General features: G+C 38.7%; 1 protein-coding gene across 4 annotated transcripts; it reads right to left on the bottom strand.

Moving 5' to 3' along the window:
* Positions 1 to 3,499: 3,499 nt before the first annotated feature.
* On the bottom strand, positions 3,500 to 18,491 carry rnf44 (ring finger protein 44). 4 transcript variants are annotated; one of them, XM_078260957.1, is made up of 12 exons: positions 16,418 to 16,822; positions 15,026 to 15,183; positions 14,365 to 14,557; positions 13,193 to 13,415; positions 12,789 to 12,956; positions 12,189 to 12,362; positions 11,870 to 12,031; positions 8,446 to 8,564; positions 6,995 to 7,082; positions 5,321 to 5,442; positions 5,119 to 5,218; positions 3,500 to 5,002 (listed from the first exon to the last, which is right to left on the bottom strand). In XM_078260957.1, exons 3-12 carry the CDS (start codon positions 14,469 to 14,471, stop codon positions 4,940 to 4,942), a joined length of 1,326 nt encoding a protein of 441 aa, XP_078117083.1. In that variant the 5' UTR covers positions 14,472 to 14,557; positions 15,026 to 15,183; positions 16,418 to 16,822; the 3' UTR covers positions 3,500 to 4,939. The 4 variants fall into 4 exon arrangements, with proteins under 4 accessions (XP_078117083.1, XP_078117084.1, XP_078117082.1 ...); XM_078260958.1 differs by lacking the exons at positions 15,026 to 15,183; positions 16,418 to 16,822 and adding an exon at positions 18,264 to 18,491; XM_078260956.1 differs by lacking the exon at positions 15,026 to 15,183.
* Positions 18,492 to 19,537: the final 1,046 nt, after the last annotated feature.

Here is a 19,537-nt window from a genome sequence, read left to right as displayed (position 1 = left end):
TTTTTATGAGATTGTTATGACATACTATGACTTTTTATGAGATTTTTTTTGACATACTATACTATGACTCTTTATATGACATTGATAACATACTGTACTATGACCTTTTTTTATGGCATTTTTTTCTGACACACTACTCAATAACCTTTTATGACATTTTCAATGACCAACTATACTATGACTTTTTAGGACATTTTTATAACATACTATATTATGGCTTTTCATGACATTGTTGATGACAAACCATTCCATGACTTTTAAAAAAGTTAGTCTTGCATTGCCAGACCGTCTGGCTAGTCCACACAGCATTCCGGGATGGGAGAAAAACGTGCTCTGGTTTATTGGCATTTCTTTAAACCAATCCCAATCGTCTTGGGCGGCGCTAAGCACCGGACGGAGACATGCTACAAAATAGCCTCGGGAAGGAACTTCTCTTCGTGGAACGTGTGTACGTTCCAAGTTTGTTTTAGTCGTGCAACAGAAAACTCAGATGATTCGACAGAAAGTCTAGCTAGCTGTCTGGATTTACCCTGCAGAGATCTGAGTAGTGAATAGTCCTCATAAATCAACGAAGTTTAACGATAAAAAAAGTCTAGAATAGTATAGTATGTCATAACAAAGGCATAGCAATGTCATAAGTCATAAAAACGTTATAGTATGACTTTTTATGACATTGTTGATTACATACTATACTATTACTTTTTTATGGCATTTTTTTATGACATACTACACCATGACCTTTTTATGACATACTATACTACGACCTTTTATAACATACTATACCATGACTTTTTCATGGCATTTTTGGGAGTCGTCGTCGTGTGAATTTCTCGTGATAGCTTGAGATATGGGTGGAAGCTTGTGTCAGCAGTTTACTTCTATTCGCAGAGCATAGGCACCCCTCGGACCCAGCGCCACTTCGCTGTTCAGCTCATATATTATTATACAAAAATAAGGTCACAGATTATGTTATCTATGATTCTAAGTATCGAAGAAACCTTTTATATTTAACCTTTAATAGTTTGAGTCAAGTAAGTCAAATGTGATATTGGTATACGTCATACATTTATTAGTGAACAACCCTTTCAAATCAGCCACAACAGTTAAAAAAAAAAATATGATTGCACTACTTGGTAAAGCATAACTAGCAACTTTCATTTAAAAAAAGTACAAATCTTAAAAATTTCAAACAGTATACAGATGTATATATAATACAGTAACTAGTTATGTTAAATGCTACAAACAATATGATTCCAATGGAATGAAAAATTATAACATTAATAAGAACCATTTCCTATATATAATATATATTAGTTGTTTTCTCCCCCCCACCCCCCAAATACAAACATGGAAAAAATGAGGTAACTGTAAATGTGCAAGTACCAAAGCAAAATATCTGCCTAACACAGAACACATGCCCCAGGCTCTGTTGGCGGGTGGGTAGTCTGGTGTTCAGGCAAGGACCCCTAGAGGCCAGGGAGAGTAAGAACAGTAAACCACTATCCCACCACAGCAAAAGTCATTGGTAAACAATAAATGGCATCTACGGAGCAATCAATCACAAATCCTAAATACATTTTAGCTGCTTATCGGAACACATTTTTGCACCACACAAGCTGTGAGATTATTCAATGACTCTTAACAGAAAGACTACAAGACTCTATTCTCAGTTGTCATTAAAAGTTACCTCATTACCTAGGCCTTAATGGGAGGTTCTTTTTATTTAATAGGGTATCTGGATATTGTTAAATATTAACTCCAAAATAAGAGTGCTAACATTAACATGAAGGTATCTATATGTGAACAATATATTTTTAAGATATTGATACACTGAGAGCAAGAGCCTGATATGCAGGTACAATACTACACTGAAATAAGTATGACAACACTTTAGTCTTTTTTTATTTATTTTTTTAAATCCCTTAAACTATATTGATTTTCACGGACATTGTTTAGGGGTATTAATATAACATGCTTTAAGAATACATGGGATCCATGACAAACTATTGCATTCACGCAAGTGAGTTTTCATACCTAAAAGCAGAACATCTAGCACCTTTTCACTATGGCTTTTGATAAACTACAGTAGTTTCAGAGCATGTCATTTTCAGTCGTTAGGGCAAGAACAGTAACACAATGTATGTAAGAATTTCTGGATTCAAGACCAGTTTTTTTTTTTTTTTTTTCTCTATAAAATGAAGTTAGCGCAATAAAATCTTGTAGTCATTCAGTTCTATTACAAATGTGTGCAGTACAATGCATGGCAGTTATCAGCTGAGCGTTACGATCCAGACCCCCAGAACCCAAAGCCAACTAGAGCTAAAAATCAGTTGGGATCTGGCTGACAAGCATGCATATTGTGCGCCATTAAATAGGTCCCCACCAGATTTTGAGATATCCTCCACTACAACACACTTGTTTTACCCTTATTTTTTTTTATTTATTTTTTTAAGGTCATGCAAAACACCTCTGAAGTAGATTTGGGAGTGAGTTAGGTAGGATAGTGTGCCTCATGGCACATTTAGAAATGGGATCACAACCGCTATGTGAAACATATGGTTTGAGTAATATAACAAAAGTCAAACAGGTTTGAATAATACACTTGTAATGAGTTGCAGTGTACATTGCCTCGTTTCAGTGAATATTAATAAGATATTTACTGATCTTTTTTTTCTTCTTGCATGCCTGTCTTTAAATGATGTATTATCTACTATTTCCGACAAAACAGAATATTATAATTGATTACATTAAATCATTTGCGGTCTGAGGAAAACAATCACGCTAAATTCAGATATACCCTTTTGATGGCATCCTTTCCATTTGAAATGGACTGTTCTCCTTTATTTTTATATAGCAAGAGGCCCTGAGTGATTTTCTTTTTTTTTTAACTTACAATATATGCCAGCGAATAGATATGTACACATAGGTTAATTCTCAAAGCTGTGGGTTTAACTCATTAAATGGCTTCTTTTTTTCTTTTGAAGGTGGCACACACATCAAAGACTCACATTCACTTAAGAAACAGAAGTAAAGAAAAAGGCAAGAACCCTTTACACATAAAAGCAAAAAGGTTACAAGGTTGCCTGTTAGTGCTTACTGGGCAGTTTAGGGACAAGAGTGAATCCAAAGCAAAAATCCATTTGTTGCTCTTTTCCCTCCCATCCCAAATGTATCCTTTTTTTAGTGTGAATACAAGCAGGGAACTAGAAGTCTAACAGTGTTTCTACACTCCTGAACACTCCGTCCGGACCACTGTGGGACACATTTAGCGTAACGGGAGTGTCACCAGTGACTTCTACAAGGGTTTTCAACATTCGTCTGTCTTCAAACATTTATCTAAAAGCATTCACACTGAAGCTATACATACAGTTGCTCTTGTACAACACCATTACCATGACCTGACCAAGTTACCAGATTAAAACATACATTACACAAACATGTTAGTGCTCCAACTGTTTCCTTCAATGTATTTTTTCAAGAAGATAAAACCAATAAATAATTTTTTAAACACCATACTTTTAAAACAAGTGGAAATGATGAAGGTATTTTCAGGATTAGTAATAGGTTTGTGCTTGTCAAGGTCATTAGAAGGCAGATCTGAAATGTTGAACAGTGGGCTATATGTGTATATTGGATTTGGCTCACAAACAATGAAATAAAAAGCCCAGACTTCCTAAAAGTGGAAGAAAGTTCATTTAAAACTCGCCACTCACTGCACATATTGCTTTCTGCACAGGCCTCCAGAGCTTTATGGCATTAGCACAGCCTTCAGATGAGGACTCCCATCCTTAAAACGCAGTCAGGTTGGAACCACATGCTAGTCTTCCCTCATGGCGCTCTCTGAATAAGCAAGCAGTTCTCTATTAGTATGCCTCTTTGTCTATTCTTTTTCTTAACATTCGACAATTTTGGTGGCAATGCTTGATTAAAATATTGCTTGTCTGAATCAACAGTTCATGCAAATCCTAGCATGCTGCCCTGTATCCAGTGGTTACACAATGCATTGGCTCTGTGAACAGGACAAACATACACACGCACACACACACACAATATGTACACACTCATACACACTTGCCAGAGGAACAACGCTGACGTGGAGGGTGGATGTAGCACTTGTGCAGTTATGCCAGATGACCTCAAAAAACCCCGCAGTCCATTAATCCATGACTGCTTTTGTACAGATCTGTGTTCCAGAGTGGATAATCTGGGGCAGAAGAAACCCCACAGTTGCATGTCCCAACGCTTGCAGTCCATAACCTCAGGCTCAACAGAATCTGCATTTAACCATAGCAAGTCCCACTTTCACAATAGAATTGGCAAATCTAAAACAAATACGGGGTAAAACTGTTGAAATGATCAATACATTATTGCAGAACATACATTATTAACAAGTCACTTTGCCCAACACCTACACAAGCATACATCTATGATGGTCAGGCGTCGCCTCCAAACACAGATGCACATGTCGAAGTATTCCTATTATTTTTCTGCTAATTGCACAAGGCGTCCAGCCTATCATCCTCCAGGCTCCTGACTCAACTCTTCCAATGCAGGACTCCCACTATTCATGAACACCACAACCAAATCCACTAAGTAAAAATGAAACCCTGTAAACAAAAGCAGCAAATAATGCATTGTTGGGGAAATCTTTGGAATCTGCAACGAGGGGGCAGAGAAAGAACTGGCTGGCGATCCCAGAACTCTTGCTATAGGCTGCGATAGGCAGTGGGTTTCATGAGACTTGGACAATGAAGCACAGCAGAGGTACAACAGGCTCCAGTAAACAATCCTGGATTGCTTATTATTTAGGAAGGGGCAGGAGTGGTGGGTTGGTAAGCTATATTTACTGGAGGACGCAGGTTAGGTGGCAGATGTCCCCAGTTTTGGGACAGACTCTGGTGTGTGTGCAGCTTTCCAGTTCAGCACTCAGAGACTGTTCTCACTCCACCTCCCGGTGTACGTCCGAGGCATCGGCTCGGCAGATGGGACAAGTGCGATTGGTCTGGAAGTCAAGCGGAAATGTGAAGCATAAAGATGTTAAGCACCTCAATTTCAAAACATTCACACAAATTATGAGGACACTGACATGAGGTTTTGTTAAAACTGGCATCAACTTACTTTTAACCATTTATCCACGCACTTTGCGTGGAATTCGTGGTTACAAGGTAATACCCGAAGTAGCTGCCTACACTCAAAGTCGCTAAAGCACACAACACACCTAAGGAGAAGAAAGGATTGAGTTACCAAGACATACATACATACATCTATGTTGACTGAATATAAGTGGCTCGTTTATTAAAAGGGTGAGGAAAAGGCTTACAGCGTTTGTTCAGATAGATGATTCTCTGAGTTGAATCTGTAGGACGGAAGTTGCTCTATATCAGCTTTAGTGAGTCCACGTGGTTTTGCTTCACCCAACCTTTCCGCCAGATTCAGTAAAGCCTACACACACACACAGAGAGAGAGAGAGAGAGAGAGAGAGAGAGAGAGAGAGAGAGAGAGAGAGAGAGAGAGAGAGAGAGAGATCACATTGAAAGTAAAATACTATACAGCCACCAAACAATTTTAATCACACCTATAACCTTGGAGATATAATATAGTGAAAAAAGGAGTTAACCTTTCCCTAGCTTTTAGAAGTTATGGCCGCGTATAAGTGTATTTTAAATGAATCTCTACACTTTTACATGAATTCTGCAATGTCACAATTCATATACGAGTAACTGTGTTACTTCTTGTACTGTTCTAAATACTTAAATATTTCAAATTATGGTAAACCATCAGTATCTTTATATGAAATAGTCATTTTCCAGTCAATTACAATGAACACTTATGACCACACTAATGGAAACGAAAAAAGCTCCAACCAGGACTAACTTTTTTCACTAGGAGCACAGTGGCCCTCAACTGAACATTTTAGGGGCGCAACCAGAAAATTTAGGGGCACACACCGTAAATCAACATGCTAACCAAATATTCACATTTCTACTAATTTCCACTGTATTACTAATACATACTTTGATAATAGATGCAGAAATTACAATGTGCTGTTTCAAATTCAGTGTCACTTTTGAAGACGCAACATAGAAGGTTAACTGACAGCACCATCGTTGTCATGAAAAAAAAAAAAAGTATATATATATATATATATATATATAAAATACATTGTTTAGGCTACTACTGAACCAATATTGGTACCGATACCTGAAATTCGGTTCCGTTACCCAAAGGTACCTTTTTTTGGTACTTTCCCTCTATAATTAAAAAACAATTATTTCAGTTGTAAAAAATATTGTCAAACCTATTTATCCTATGTACTTAGAACATTGTTATTTTATTAATTAAACAAAATCCTCCTCCTCCCAAACCCATCCCTACAACCTATTAAATTGATTATTCATTTCTTACTCACTGTAACTTTTATTCTTGTATTTGTATAATCTTTTTTAGCTGTCTTTAATGTTTCATGTAAAGCACTTTGAATGGCCTTGTTGCTGAAAGGTGCTGTAGAAATAAAGTTGCCCTGCAGAGTCGGCGTAGTTTGCACCGTCCGCAGCTATGCGTGTGTGTGCGTGTGTGTCGGAGCTCCGCTCTCTGTCAATTTTCAGAGAGGACAGATAACCTTAATCTTACACGCTCTCAGGTACCAAAATTTCGACGTTTAACGTGTAAAAAAAGGGGGTCAAATTTACTGGTCGCACATGTGCGACTGGATTTAAAATTCAGTCGCACACTCTCAAATTTCTCAAAGTACTGAAGGAAAAGTGATGTCATAAAAACTAGATGGAGCTTTCTGGTACCTAAACCAGCTGAAAACCAATGTACGTGGGTGTTTAGTAGTGTTGTTGATGGATTCCGGTCGCACACTCTCAAATTTTGGTCGCAAAATGCGACCATTTGGTCGCAGTCTGGAGCCCTGCCAACCCATGTATTCAATGTGTGAAAAAAAAAAAGAAAAGAAAAAAAGATTTGCTTTTCCATTAACCATCACACTAACCTCATAGTTCTCCATCTCCACATCATCCACATCTAGGTCTAGACTGATGGCTGGGCCCACTGCTGTTGGAGGCACAGGAAGCATTGACCTGAGCAGAGAGAGAAACATTCACACAATCACTGCAACTTCACTCGACTGTAAAGCTAAGTTCCCACTACAAGACGTTCAAAGTAGTCCGTTCGCTGTACTGTTCACACTACTCAACTTGCCTTCACACTAACTGACTGACTGGAATACTTGATCTTTTACCAGTAGGAATCCCCAAGTCTAGTCTCCGAAGAAAACACAAACGAGAAATGACACGGGACATGATGTAATACCATACAAGAGACAGGATTTTGGGATGTCACAAGCGCTCCAAGTTAATAGTGGCTGACTTGCAGCGATAAAACAAAAAGTAATGGTTTAGGGGGTGTTGCCGATGCACACCTGTTCAAAATATAGCCTGTTTCCACACTTCTTTACTATTTATAGGCGTTTTTTTTCTAGGTGTAACAACTTTAGTCCGTGTTGCATTTGCAACACGTACAGTTTAAGTTTATTTCATTTATATAGCACTTTAAAAGAAAACAAGTTTGCACCAAAGTGCTTCACAAAGTATACAACAACGTATACATAGATATAATGGAAATACAACACTATTCAAGTAGAAATAAGTTAAGAAACAAATTGAAACTCGTGAAATCGCATATATATATATATATATATATATATATATATATATATATATATATATATATATATATATATATATATATATACACTATGTATGTATATACACATACATACACACATATATGCATACATAAAATAGAAGGAAAGAACACTGATTAATCACAATTAAAATGAAAAGCCAGAGAATAAAAGTGTCTTAAGCTGTGTCTGGCAGGCTATTCCAGAGCCGAGGAGCTGCTACAGAAAAGGCCCTATTAACCGGCCTTTTTACAGTAAAGTTCCAAGCAAGTTAGAGACCGTGTCTTGCGCTCTCATTGGCTGTCCACGGCAGAGTCTCCGACAGGTCCAGATATTTAGCCCGCTAGATATCTGGAATGTGTCTGCGAGGCACCAGTGACCCTCTCGTCTCCCGGTTCACACTTGGCATCGAGCCAACGATGACAAAAACGACAAAAACTGCCGGCGAGTGAAAAATGAGAGCTAAAGTTCTGTAGTGGGAACTTTTTTTAAGCAGCACTGAGAGAGTGTAGTAGTAGTCTAGTATTAACTAGTGTTAATCATCGTTTCTACTTCACTCCATTTATTTTTGAAAAGCAGAGATGCACAACCAGGATGCAGCATATTATTAACCCTAACTCAGCTGCAGTGATAGTGACAGTAGAAGTTGATCGCTAAGGCCAGTAACTAAGTGGAATCTATTTTATATTCTAGTAAATAACCACATGATTAAAACCGCTACACTCCATAAACAGGGAGATTTTAATGCAAGTACTCACAGGAAGTAAGGAAGGAAGCCTGGGTAGTAAGATGGAGGGGGAGGAGGAGGAGGAGGGAGAGGTTGCTGCAAACGGTATCTTTGTCCACTCACTCGCCGGGGCAGCATGTGGGGATATGGCTGAGGAGAAACACAGAGATTTAGGGAATTACGTAAAACAGAAGTCTGTGATTAAAGTGAATTTAAAAGTAATAATAAACACTTTATAATGATAGAAAGTTTAAGATAACTGCATTAGAAGTACATTGTTTAGGAAATAAGGACACGCTTCTTGGTGAGCCAAAATATCCTAGGAGCAGCCCATGCAAGAACAGTTTTACAGTAACGTGACAATTCTCAGTCCCTGCAGGATTTTGTGATGTCGCGATCGCAACAATTCACGCAAATTCAACCAATCACCGTGAATTCGGTGCGACTCACAATTTTGACCAATCACACACGGTGGATGCAGGAAAAACCGGAGATGATGCGTAAAAGATGACCTAAATTGAGGACAGCTACGCTCGTTATTGTAAGTGCAATGATAAGTTAAAGTCCAGAATAATTTGATTACAAAAAATTGTTGATGCAGCTTTGTTTAATCAATGTAACTAACGTTGTACCGCTCACTGTGTTTCTGCACGCATGATTGTTACTAGCGCACAACGGGTTCTGTGGACACAAGACTGACGGCGCAGATTACGAATGAAGGAAGACAGCGAAAATAGCGAGGGGCTAAGAGAAGAGACAGGCGAGGGAAAACGACAGAAAGTTTGGGATCATTTAAAGCTGCAAACATGCCGCTACATCATCTCAGGAGAAAACATCCAGTCTACTCATCCATTCCACGGAACGAACCCGACAAAAGGTAACAAACGTCTGCTGCTCTCGTCCACCGTGCTGTTTTACACAACTACAGCACGCAACTCTGCAAATAGCGATGTTTTACAAACAATTTAAAACAAAAGCTGTCGGTTTGTAGTCGTAACTGTTTATTAGTTTGTTACTAATCTTGAAATTTGGAGAAAAAAAATTATAAACTTAGCTGCTGCCGGAGACAAACCAGCCCCTCCCCCCTGGAGCGGTCAACCTCACGGCTACTTAATATGCACGTGAATGATGTCAACGGACCATGCCAGTGATGTCTGCATTCTTTATTCTCTCTCTTCACTCAGTGTTAGGCTTCTGAAAATGTGGCCCCCAGAACAGTATAGTTGAATGGACCTGCTGCAAGCTTTGTACCGTCACGTTTACCCTCCACCAAAAATGTACTCTTGGTGGCCCATGCGGCAGTGCTTAAAAACATTAGCATCTATCCCTGTTATTGTATGCAATTTGGTAATAAAAATGTTTGCTTTTTCTAAAAAAGGAAACCTCTCTTTTGTATATTTACTATTGCTGTTTACTATAAAGCAAAAGTATTTCTTATCCGATTACTTGAGTAATCGAAAATAACTAACAATGTAAAGATCAACAAGCCACTGACAGATATGTTCAGATTTGATTCATTCAATATTTTTTTTTTTTCTTAAATCCACCAGCCATTTTCATATTATACCAACATTTGCAGCATCCTGAGCCTTTTTGGTAAGGTTCCTAGGAAAACTCAGCCCAGAGTAATTTTATTCTCCCCAAAACAAGAAGTATACCAAAAAAAAAAAAAAAAAAAAAAAAAAAAATCGCAACATTTCAATTTTCATTGTCTCTCGCAACTTCATTGCAAAAAAAATACAAAAGACATCGCAACTTTTATCGCAATTTTTTACAAAAGCTCCCACAAAAATCCTGGAGGGACTGAAATCTTTTGGAAGCAGGATGCAGCTTGTATGGTATTATAATACCGTTATTTCTATAACTGTTACATACAGAAGACGCAACATGTGGCGGCTTTAGAGTTGCTGGAGGGTACCTCTGACTGAGCTTGGTCATGAGTAATGTAAGCAATTACTGCTACTGTATTTTAATAAATGGTATTACTTTTTCAATGAGCGATAAGTACAGCTAGTAACATGACTCGCCTGTAGCTACGTTGAGTTTTACCGATATAAAAGCTAGACTTTGCCTAAACTGCCAGACTTCTCAGACAAAGGATACTTTATATTATTATAACTGCTATGCTAGAGAAAGATAAGCGTTTGTGTATTTTGGATTTAACTGATGCGTTTGATTTTTGAGCATCGCTAGCTTTTCTTTTTTCCAGCAAAGGTTTGTCCATCTTAAACTCTAAATGAGATTTAGCTTTATGCATAAATCAGAACACTTTTTATTTTATTTCCAAAATTAATTAATTTAACTAATACACCTTTTATACTGACATTCGGACCGGAATCCATCAACAACACTACTAAACACCCACGTACATTGGTTTTCAGCTGGTTTAGGTACCAGAAAGCTCCATCTAGTTTTTATGACATCACTTTTCCTTCAGTACTTTCTGGCAGTGTTTAACAATAATTCCTAATGATCCAATTAATTGCATTAATGCGACTTGAACCTGGGTAAGTGACATAAAAATCACAGACCGCATGATATATGGACATAGTCTCCGTGACATCACCCATAGGTTTCAGAAATGCAAAAATGAAGCTCAAAGTGGGCAGCTCCTGCCCTCACCATGTTGGCAGTGCCTGACGTCACCTAACTCTGGGCTAATCCAAAAAGGGGCAAAGAGCCTTAATTATGCACAACTTTAAGCCTTAATCTAACTGAAATGGGTGAGTTAAATAAGTTAAAAAAATAATTCACTCCCCATACAGTTGTCATGAAGGGGGAAATTAGCTATAGAGACCAAAACCATTTTTTGGTACCAGGCTGTAAACTTGTTTATTTCTGCTGTAAAGTTGGACATTTTAACATGGGGGTCTATGGGGATTGACTCCCTTTTGGAGCCAACCTCAAGTTGCAATTCAAGGAAATGCAGTTTTTGGCACTTCTGTGTTGGCTGTATTGGCACCGGAGGCTGCCACTTGCCTAAAATGGACAGATAGATAGATTTGTTAAAACGACACCTGCCCATTATAAAACAATAAACTTCATAGCGGTTTTAGCTAGTTATAGGGATGGTGTTTGCTTCAGGTCTGATGGTGCTGACTGTAACGCAAAATCCACTGTCCAAACAATCCCACTTGTAATTTTTAAATGTCTCCCGACCCTCAATCGAACACACAAACATTTTTTAACTAACATTACTGCTGAAGACAGGCAAGAAAAAAAAATGTAAGACTTAAACCTTTTAATACCCCTCAGGCATTCTTTAAGGAATTAAAGTTCAATGCTTTTGAAGACTTTTCAAGACCTGCAGATGCCCTGTGTGCTGGACAGCCACCAGCTGTGAATGTGTGAAAATGTAACAGGTGTGAAGCAGGTCATGCTAAAAATAAGTCATAAGTGCACGGTCCATTTCCCTGGAAAATAAAGGACTGAAAATGTCTTAGAGGCTGTCTTACCACTCCAAAGGGAAGCTCCTGGTGCAAAGGCTCTTGAGGAAGATACTGTAGGGGTAGAGAAGGAGGCAGCGCTGGTGGGTGATGAGAGGGAGGGTAGGAGAAGGTACCTAATGGGTGCTGGTCCCCTCTTAGGTCAACTTCATTGTCTACCCTCTGTAGAGGCTGAGAGGACAGAGAGATGTACAGAAAAGGGTTAGGGTTTGACTAGACACACAGTATGTATGCAAATCAACAACTAGTGGTTAAATTCTACATTCATTCACATTCATTCTGTGCGTTCATTAATGAACATGTGTACTGTATGTCATGGACTACTCACCATGCGTGGGTGCTGAGGCTGTAAAGGGACAAACTGGCTCAAAGGAGTAAGGTGCGGCGGCTGGTGGGGGGGTACAGATGGGGTTGGGTGCAATACAAAATGTTCGCTGGAGATCAGGGGTGGAAAGGCTTGATAAGACACCGGCATATGCTGCATGGTACATGCCTGTATGAGCTGAGGAGAGATAAAAACACACAAGAGCAGACATTAATGTAAGTGTGTCAGTTTTATTTTATTTATGTCAACAATAAAATGTAATACTTTGAAGCAGCCACCACCTAACCAAAGCAAATTTGCTCCTTATATTCGCAGTGAGGCATTTAGTAATGAAAGCATGTTGTAAGCGCGTAGTGAACAGAAGCGATGCATTACATAAAGTCACAGCACTGACAACGCACTAATTATTTTAAAGTCTGTCTGTTTCCACACAAACCAAATCATATTTTATGTTGCTTAACGGTTTGTCAGAACTAAACCAAATATCCTGCACAGTAACAGCAGCAGCGTATTTGTTAGTCATGAACAGTGACAGATTGCATGGCTGGTATGGTGTGCTACATGGATGCCACTGACATTTGGGCTCTTCCTTTTCAAACTCACAGGAGGAGGAAGGCAGCAGAGCAGAGAGAGCTGTCCGCTGAACATTACCGAGCATGCTGGGAGCTGCTGAGTGTTGCACCCTGGAAGGGGCTGCCCGGTATGGATGGGAAATCCATGGGTCGTCACCGTCGTAACAGTGTATGATATTGGAACGGATCCCTGGTGCATCTTTTAAGAAAAGAAATGCGGGGGGGGGGAAGAGACATGGGATGACTCCACAATCTGCCTGAAACAGAAGCCGGTCTGCAAAAAGGAACTCATTACATACCACTACGTAACAACCTGCATGTTTCATATTAAATCTGCACATTACCATGGAATACCTTTGGTCAGACTAGACAGCAAATCATGTTTAATAAATGTTGTAACTTCTTTACCCATCAGCTTGTTTTTTGTTCGGTTACCTGGTCATGTAGATCCACCATGATGGGGCTCTGCTGGGGCAGGTGAGCAGCAGGGTGAAGCATGCGTGGTGGTGTGCTGGTGTGGCTGTATTGTCTGGACTCATCTAAAGGAACCTGTTGGTGATGTTGGGAGAAAAGCAGATGATGGAAGTTCTCATCTTGGATCAGGGAAGTGTGCAGTACAGGTCTGTCTCGTCTCCCCCACTGGTGTCTCACTGGTGGGCTGTAACATCACACAGAAGAAATAACAATGCCACAGATAGTTCAATATATTGTACATCCAAATATATTGTACATCCAAATAAAAGAAGTTGCATATTTCTTACATTATTGGCATTGATGTTAGGTAATTGGAGCATATGTCAGTAATTACAAGCATAAGCTTGATACACACAATGTAGCAATATGTTTTCCCTTTTACATTTTAAATATCTTGGGGGGGGGGTGAAACAAGCGTGTCATACTTTTGAGGTTTTGTTTAGTGTATGTTGACATGGGGGCTCATGGAGCTTGTGAATCATGAGTCGGTGTGTAGTATTGCTGGATAGAGGCTTGGCCCACACATCCAAATACTGTTTAAGGCAATAAATTACACTTAGGGAGGTACAGTGTGCGGATCTTTCTTTATTTTTTCATCGCATGTAACAAGATTCTATAGCTAGAGGTTGTAATGCTCCTGATGAAGAAAATGCTACTGGAAATCCTTATCATTGCAGATCCAGCGCTTTTAAAATCAAGAGACAAAAAAAGTCATTGCATGACCCTAACCGTCTGGATAATTTAGTCTAGGCAAACTTGAAAGGGTATGTAAACCCATGGGTTTCTTTTCTTCTACTTTTGTGTTTATATACAATATGTGGCAGTCTATTATTCTGTCAACATATAACAATATATGCCACATTTGCATGCAATAATATTTTTGTTGTAATGATAGCATCTGATGACTCTCTGACTTCAGTTCTAACAAGTGTGTTTTCATTTTAAACTTATGTTGAAAAAAAAAGTGCATTCGACTTTTTTTCCCCCGCCTGCGGGTACGGCAACATGAGTCACACACAAAGGTGACATTTCGTTGATGTTGAAAATATCTTCATCTTAATACTTTTTAGTAAATAAATACAATGTACTTTATAAGAAAATTGTCTTAAGGAAAGACCAGGCAGAATTTTTACCTTCTCCTGAGATACACTGGGGCGTTGCAGGGCTCTCCAAGGAACCTCCTCGGGTTTAAGGGGGCTGTTGGTGGCAGCCTATTTACTGCTATTTCCCATGGTCGCATTGGTGACGTCGTGCAGACGAGTCACGCTCTGGGAAAGGAAACTGTACAGTAGAGGCACTTCTATGTTGCCTCTGATTGTCCTAACCCTGCAAAAACACACCCATTGACAAAATCACAACCTTATTATCCTTTGGCTATCACAGTCTGATCAATACAAAAAAAATAAGGTAAAATATAATGATAGCTAGTTTTACATTTTACAACAGAAATATACGAGCTATCAAGTGAAATGTGTACAATGCCAGTCAATCCAAAAAAAAAAAAAAATCACAAATACTTTCAGATATGTGTTACACCACACACCCAAGTGGGATTAGATATTAAGTTTTAAAACCAAATTATACAATTATATGTTCACAAAATAGGGGTTTAAGTTTCAATTGTAAGGGACAATGTGCAATTAAAACATAGATGTAACCATTTGATGCACTGCACCAGAGTTAGCCTTAGGCTAATTTACATCTGCAGTCCCACAGGAAGCACAAATACAACATTTTAAAAATCAAACATCGCTCAATAAGTAAAAAAACAAGTAACAAATAGCATTAAATTACATTTCATATCACAGATACACACACATGCACCACATGATCAAGGGGTGTAGCGGTATGAACAGCACACAATAATCGTAAATTTAAATTGGTCATTTCTCTGAGGACCACTCAAGGTATCTGGACCCCAAGTTGGTGGCAACCTGCAGTTTAGGTTAAATCTGAAAAAAATAAAAATAAATCAGCTTTACATTTACTGTGCTGTAAATCTCTTAAATTAGGAATGTGAGAAGTTGGTATGAATCATTTGAGAAAATGTGTGACTTCTTTATTTTACTGAGGCACATTTAAAGCATATGGGCACGTGTTTTTGCTCAGGAAGTTCATGGCTACATTTGGTTTCAGTTACCTTGTTCAGGCCTCTTGTATTATATATATATATATATATATATAGTCTAGATTACAATCACTGTATTAGGCACATTGAAATCTTCTGGTATTTATCTGGATCATATTTAATTCCACATTGCATTTTATCTCTTGCGAGATGGCATTTGCCTTTCATCATGACTAAAGTCATCATGACTGTTGGTTTTAAATACCAAACTTATATTTGTACTATAGTTCATATTCACTTGCTCCAATAGCTCAGTAGCACTTTCAATTACGGCTTTATAAAATATACTTGAAAAAGTTCATGTTTAAAACACATAATTATCACAAATTATAAGACAAATAACCGTATGATGTCCGCTACAGGTGCCTAATTAACTAGACTGATCAAGATCTATGCCATTTGTAACCAAATTCATGTAATTTCGAATAAAGAAATAAAGTCACAAGCATACGTACGTCAGTTTAGGTTATACATATTCCATAGTTACATGTGTATTTACTAAAATAGAGTAAATGCATTAGCTAGTGTTAAAGTGGCTGTGGAATTAATGCAGTATATTCGGGGACAGAATAAATAGGGGTCGCTGTAGCCTGCCTGAACAAAAACACGGAAAGCCATGTGCTCAAAAGACAAAGACAACAACAAAAGATGTGGAAGGCAAACAGGACAGCTCGCTGCTATACACTTTAGAAGGCAACTGTGCTGTTACACCGTTTCTTACAAGTATAACGCAAAGCCCCACACACGTCACTGCGAAAATTACAAACACTATAGTCGTGGCAACTGTCAGTCAGGGCAAATTCGTTGTCCCCTGCTGAAGGAGAGTAGCTAACTTTAGCCAAGCTAGGCTAACGCTTTGTCCAGAATCACCAGCTGCATTTAACTGCCGTTAGCAAGATTTAGCCATCATGCTACTAGTTACATGTTTCGGACATCTGCTCATTTATCAGTGTTTATTCTAGCTACCCATGTAACATGTTACACCATAGATCAGCATTGTATGGACAGGTTTAGCTAGCAGCTATGTGAGTTGGCCAACAACACAGACCAAATCTTACTTTCTTAGCTAGTTTGCTTGCTCGGTGAGAAGGGGAGATGGCAGGTGTTTCAGCCTCCGAAATGTCGTGTCCCATCAAGTTATCCTTGCACGTAACCGCCTCTAACGGAATAACGTTACCACCACCCGATTTAAACTATCGTTAGAGACTGTTGTTTTCTCCGACAGACTTCTGACAATGTCGGACGGAGCTGCTAGCTTGCTAACACTTGTCAGCTAATACAAGCTTCTAACTGCTGCATAGGGAATCCGTTTTCTCCAGAAACAGCAAAATGGTCTGTCCGTTAACGGCAGCGTTTACTTGAGAAGGAAATACCGTTAAACGTGTGAAAAGGTAACGTTAGCTACGACAGGAAACATTCCTTGGCGCGTGTATGTTCCTTGAAATGCATTGTTATGACGAAACCACGCCTCCTGTTCTGAGTAACCAATCAGCGCGCAGCAAATACAGACAACAGACAGCTTTGCTACAATGTATCAAAACAAGCAGTTCCTGTTAATTGTAGCTGAGCCTTGAGAGGTTGCAGTGTCACCAAGGTCACCACTTGTGAAAAATATTATTTAACTAAATATCCCTAACCCTAATAGTATGTCCAATGACAGACCGAATAAATACTCTGACCGTCTTTCATCCCATTTCCTTACTGTATATTTCCATCTACAGCACAGCCAGCTATACAATGCTTTTTGAAATAACAGTGGTGAAAAGTAGCAAGGTACATTTACCCAAGCATTGCACTTTAGTAAATTTTGAGGTACTTCTACTTTATTTTCTTTGATATATAGATGCATTTTTATAGATAAAACTACCCAACAGTATTTAATAATATTGTAGCTGCACCCCGACATATTAATTACATGCATTAGTAACAATGATCCAGTAATATTTATCATTCTGCATAATGAGTACTCTAACTTCATTTTGTTGCTAATACATTTTCTTAAGTACAACTTTGCATGCAGGACTTGTGATGTAGTATTTTTTAAAGTGTACTTAAGTAAATGATCCATTCTTATTCCACCACTGACATTCACTGAAAGTACAAAATAATTAGAAAAGGTTCCCACAGGTTAAACTCTTTCCAAATGAGGAACCTGGTCTATTTACTCAATTGAGCATTCGCTGACCATAAAAGTTTAGGAATTTCCCAAATATAGCATCTCTCTTGTGGCAACCTGTCTCACTTCAAAACATATGTGATGTGTCATGTGACAATCAATTTCGACCAAAAGTAAAATTGCATTTTAATTAAATAGCTTTGTAGGAGACATTGCTTTTGGGTCTAAAACTAATGGCCCACAGTCTGTTTTAACTCTCACTGGAGGCCACAGTGTCCTACTACACTACATAGCCGGTTATATAATATTGCACTTGCATGATCAAGTGAGAAACCCCCCCTTACCAGCTTTTGTACGAAATTTCTCAGTTTTTGTAGGTCAGCAAATGGAGCAGCACAATACTTTATGTGATGCTGCACTTGAGGATTATCAAGCTTTATTGGGCCTTATAAACTACCTATCAGGCCCACTTAGTCCAGTAAGGCTTAATCTCATGGTCTGTTATTGAATGCTCCACTGCAAAGCATTTGGCGTATCTAGCCTTTTGAATGCATCCAAAAGTATGCACCTAATGAAGAGAGAGACTAAGGAGGGCAGCAGTGGTATGCAACATAGCCTAAATGTAAACATTACAACATCGCACTCGGTAGCAGCAAAACAAGGAGGGGCTGGAGGTTGAGCAGGATGACAGCCCTAATAACCCGTTTAACAATCTCCCGTAAACACGCACCGTAAATCTCCAAAATTCAACCGAGACAAAGCGATAACAAGAGCAGCAGTGTAGTTACCTGATTGTTAATATGCAAACTTCTGATCACTGATATTTCCCTTGTAATGTTCACATCTCGTTAGGCTAAGTGCGGCATCCTACGGTCAGCTGTTCCCGTGTGGAACATTCCGTGGATTTCACCACTGCTGTAAAAAAGGTGCTAAACATTAGACTGTCATTTTATCACCGCATTTTGTCTGTATGTTATGCGGGTTTCTGGTTTTATAACCGCCGATATTTTTTTCCGTGATCGCCACTTTTTGGTTTTGGAAAAGGGAATCCAGCCCCACGGTTGCTTTGAATTTGTGCAGTTCCCTGTTACACCCCCATTTCTGCGCATTTCCAGAGCAGAGAGCACACGCCATGCTGCCATTTTTACCGTAATGAACAGAATAAAGTGTGTCAGTCTGACTCGAAAGTTCAGGGTCGCCTATGAAAAGCGTTCATTTGTATTCTGGGAGTGAAATTGAGAGAGAGAGAGAGAGAGAGAGAGAGAGAGAGAGAGAGAGAGAGAGAGAGAGAGAGAGAGAGAGAGAGAGAGAGAGAGAGAGAGAGAGAGAGAGAGAGAGAGAGAGAGAGAGAGAGAATATAGGAAGGTTTTTAGGGTTACATATTTTAATAATAATGGTTATTGTGTTCTGTCCGAATATTTGGACACATTTAAATGTGATGCTTTGGTAACATTGCCATTGCAGTAAAAGTTGTAATACCAAAATGTAGATACTGTTACAAGTAAAAGTTATAGAGGTATACTTTATTGGGACGTTTAATTTATAATTTATCATATTCTGTTGATCATATGTGTTGTAGGCCTATTTGAAATCTTAATATGCAAACTATTAAGTATAGCTTAAATGTAATGATAAATGTAGTGGGGTCAAAAGCATAATATTTCCCCCAGAGTTGTAGTGGAAGTATAAAGTAGCAGGAAATAAAGTACTTCAAAATTGTGCCTACAGTCTTGAGTATACATACACAGTTACTTTCACCACTGCTTCTCAGTTATGTCTGTGTAGAAGTCAATTGTTGTCAATAGTTGACTTTAGGCTCCATGCAGGATTAATATGATTGTCTATAGCTTTTTTTATACACAGGACATTCTCCTTTATTTGTTCACACCTGCTAAAAAACATAGAGCCATTAGTATATACTGTCATTATGTATTCTCTTCTTTTTACTGTGTGGTGAGAAATGTCTTTACAAGGAGTCCGTCAATACACTGATTTAACCCATGTTAGATCTTGATGCAGTGCACTAGACTACATTTTTGTGAGTTATTCATCACATTTTTGG

The sequence above is a fragment of the Sander vitreus genome, chromosome 10 (genome assembly GCF_031162955.1).
Source record: "Sander vitreus isolate 19-12246 chromosome 10, sanVit1, whole genome shotgun sequence".
Lineage (NCBI taxonomy): Eukaryota > Metazoa > Chordata > Actinopteri > Perciformes > Percidae > Sander > Sander vitreus.
This window is presented reverse-complemented; position numbering and strand designations above follow the sequence as displayed.

What these genes read in the sequence shown, in the direction of transcription:
- rnf44 (XM_078260958.1), bottom strand. Translation starts at nt 14,471, where the DNA reads ATGCGACCATGGGAAATAGCAGTAAATAGGCTGCCACCAACAGCCCCC. An exon ending in TGGTGGATCTACATGACCAG is followed by an intron (nt 12,957 to 13,192) that starts GTAACCGAACAA and finishes TTTTCTTAAAAG; the next exon opens with ATGCACCAGGGATCCGTTCC. An exon ending in TGGAGATGGAGAACTATGAG is followed by an intron (nt 5,443 to 6,994) that starts GTTAGTGTGATG and finishes GTGTGTGTGTAG; the next exon opens with GCTTTACTGAATCTGGCGGA.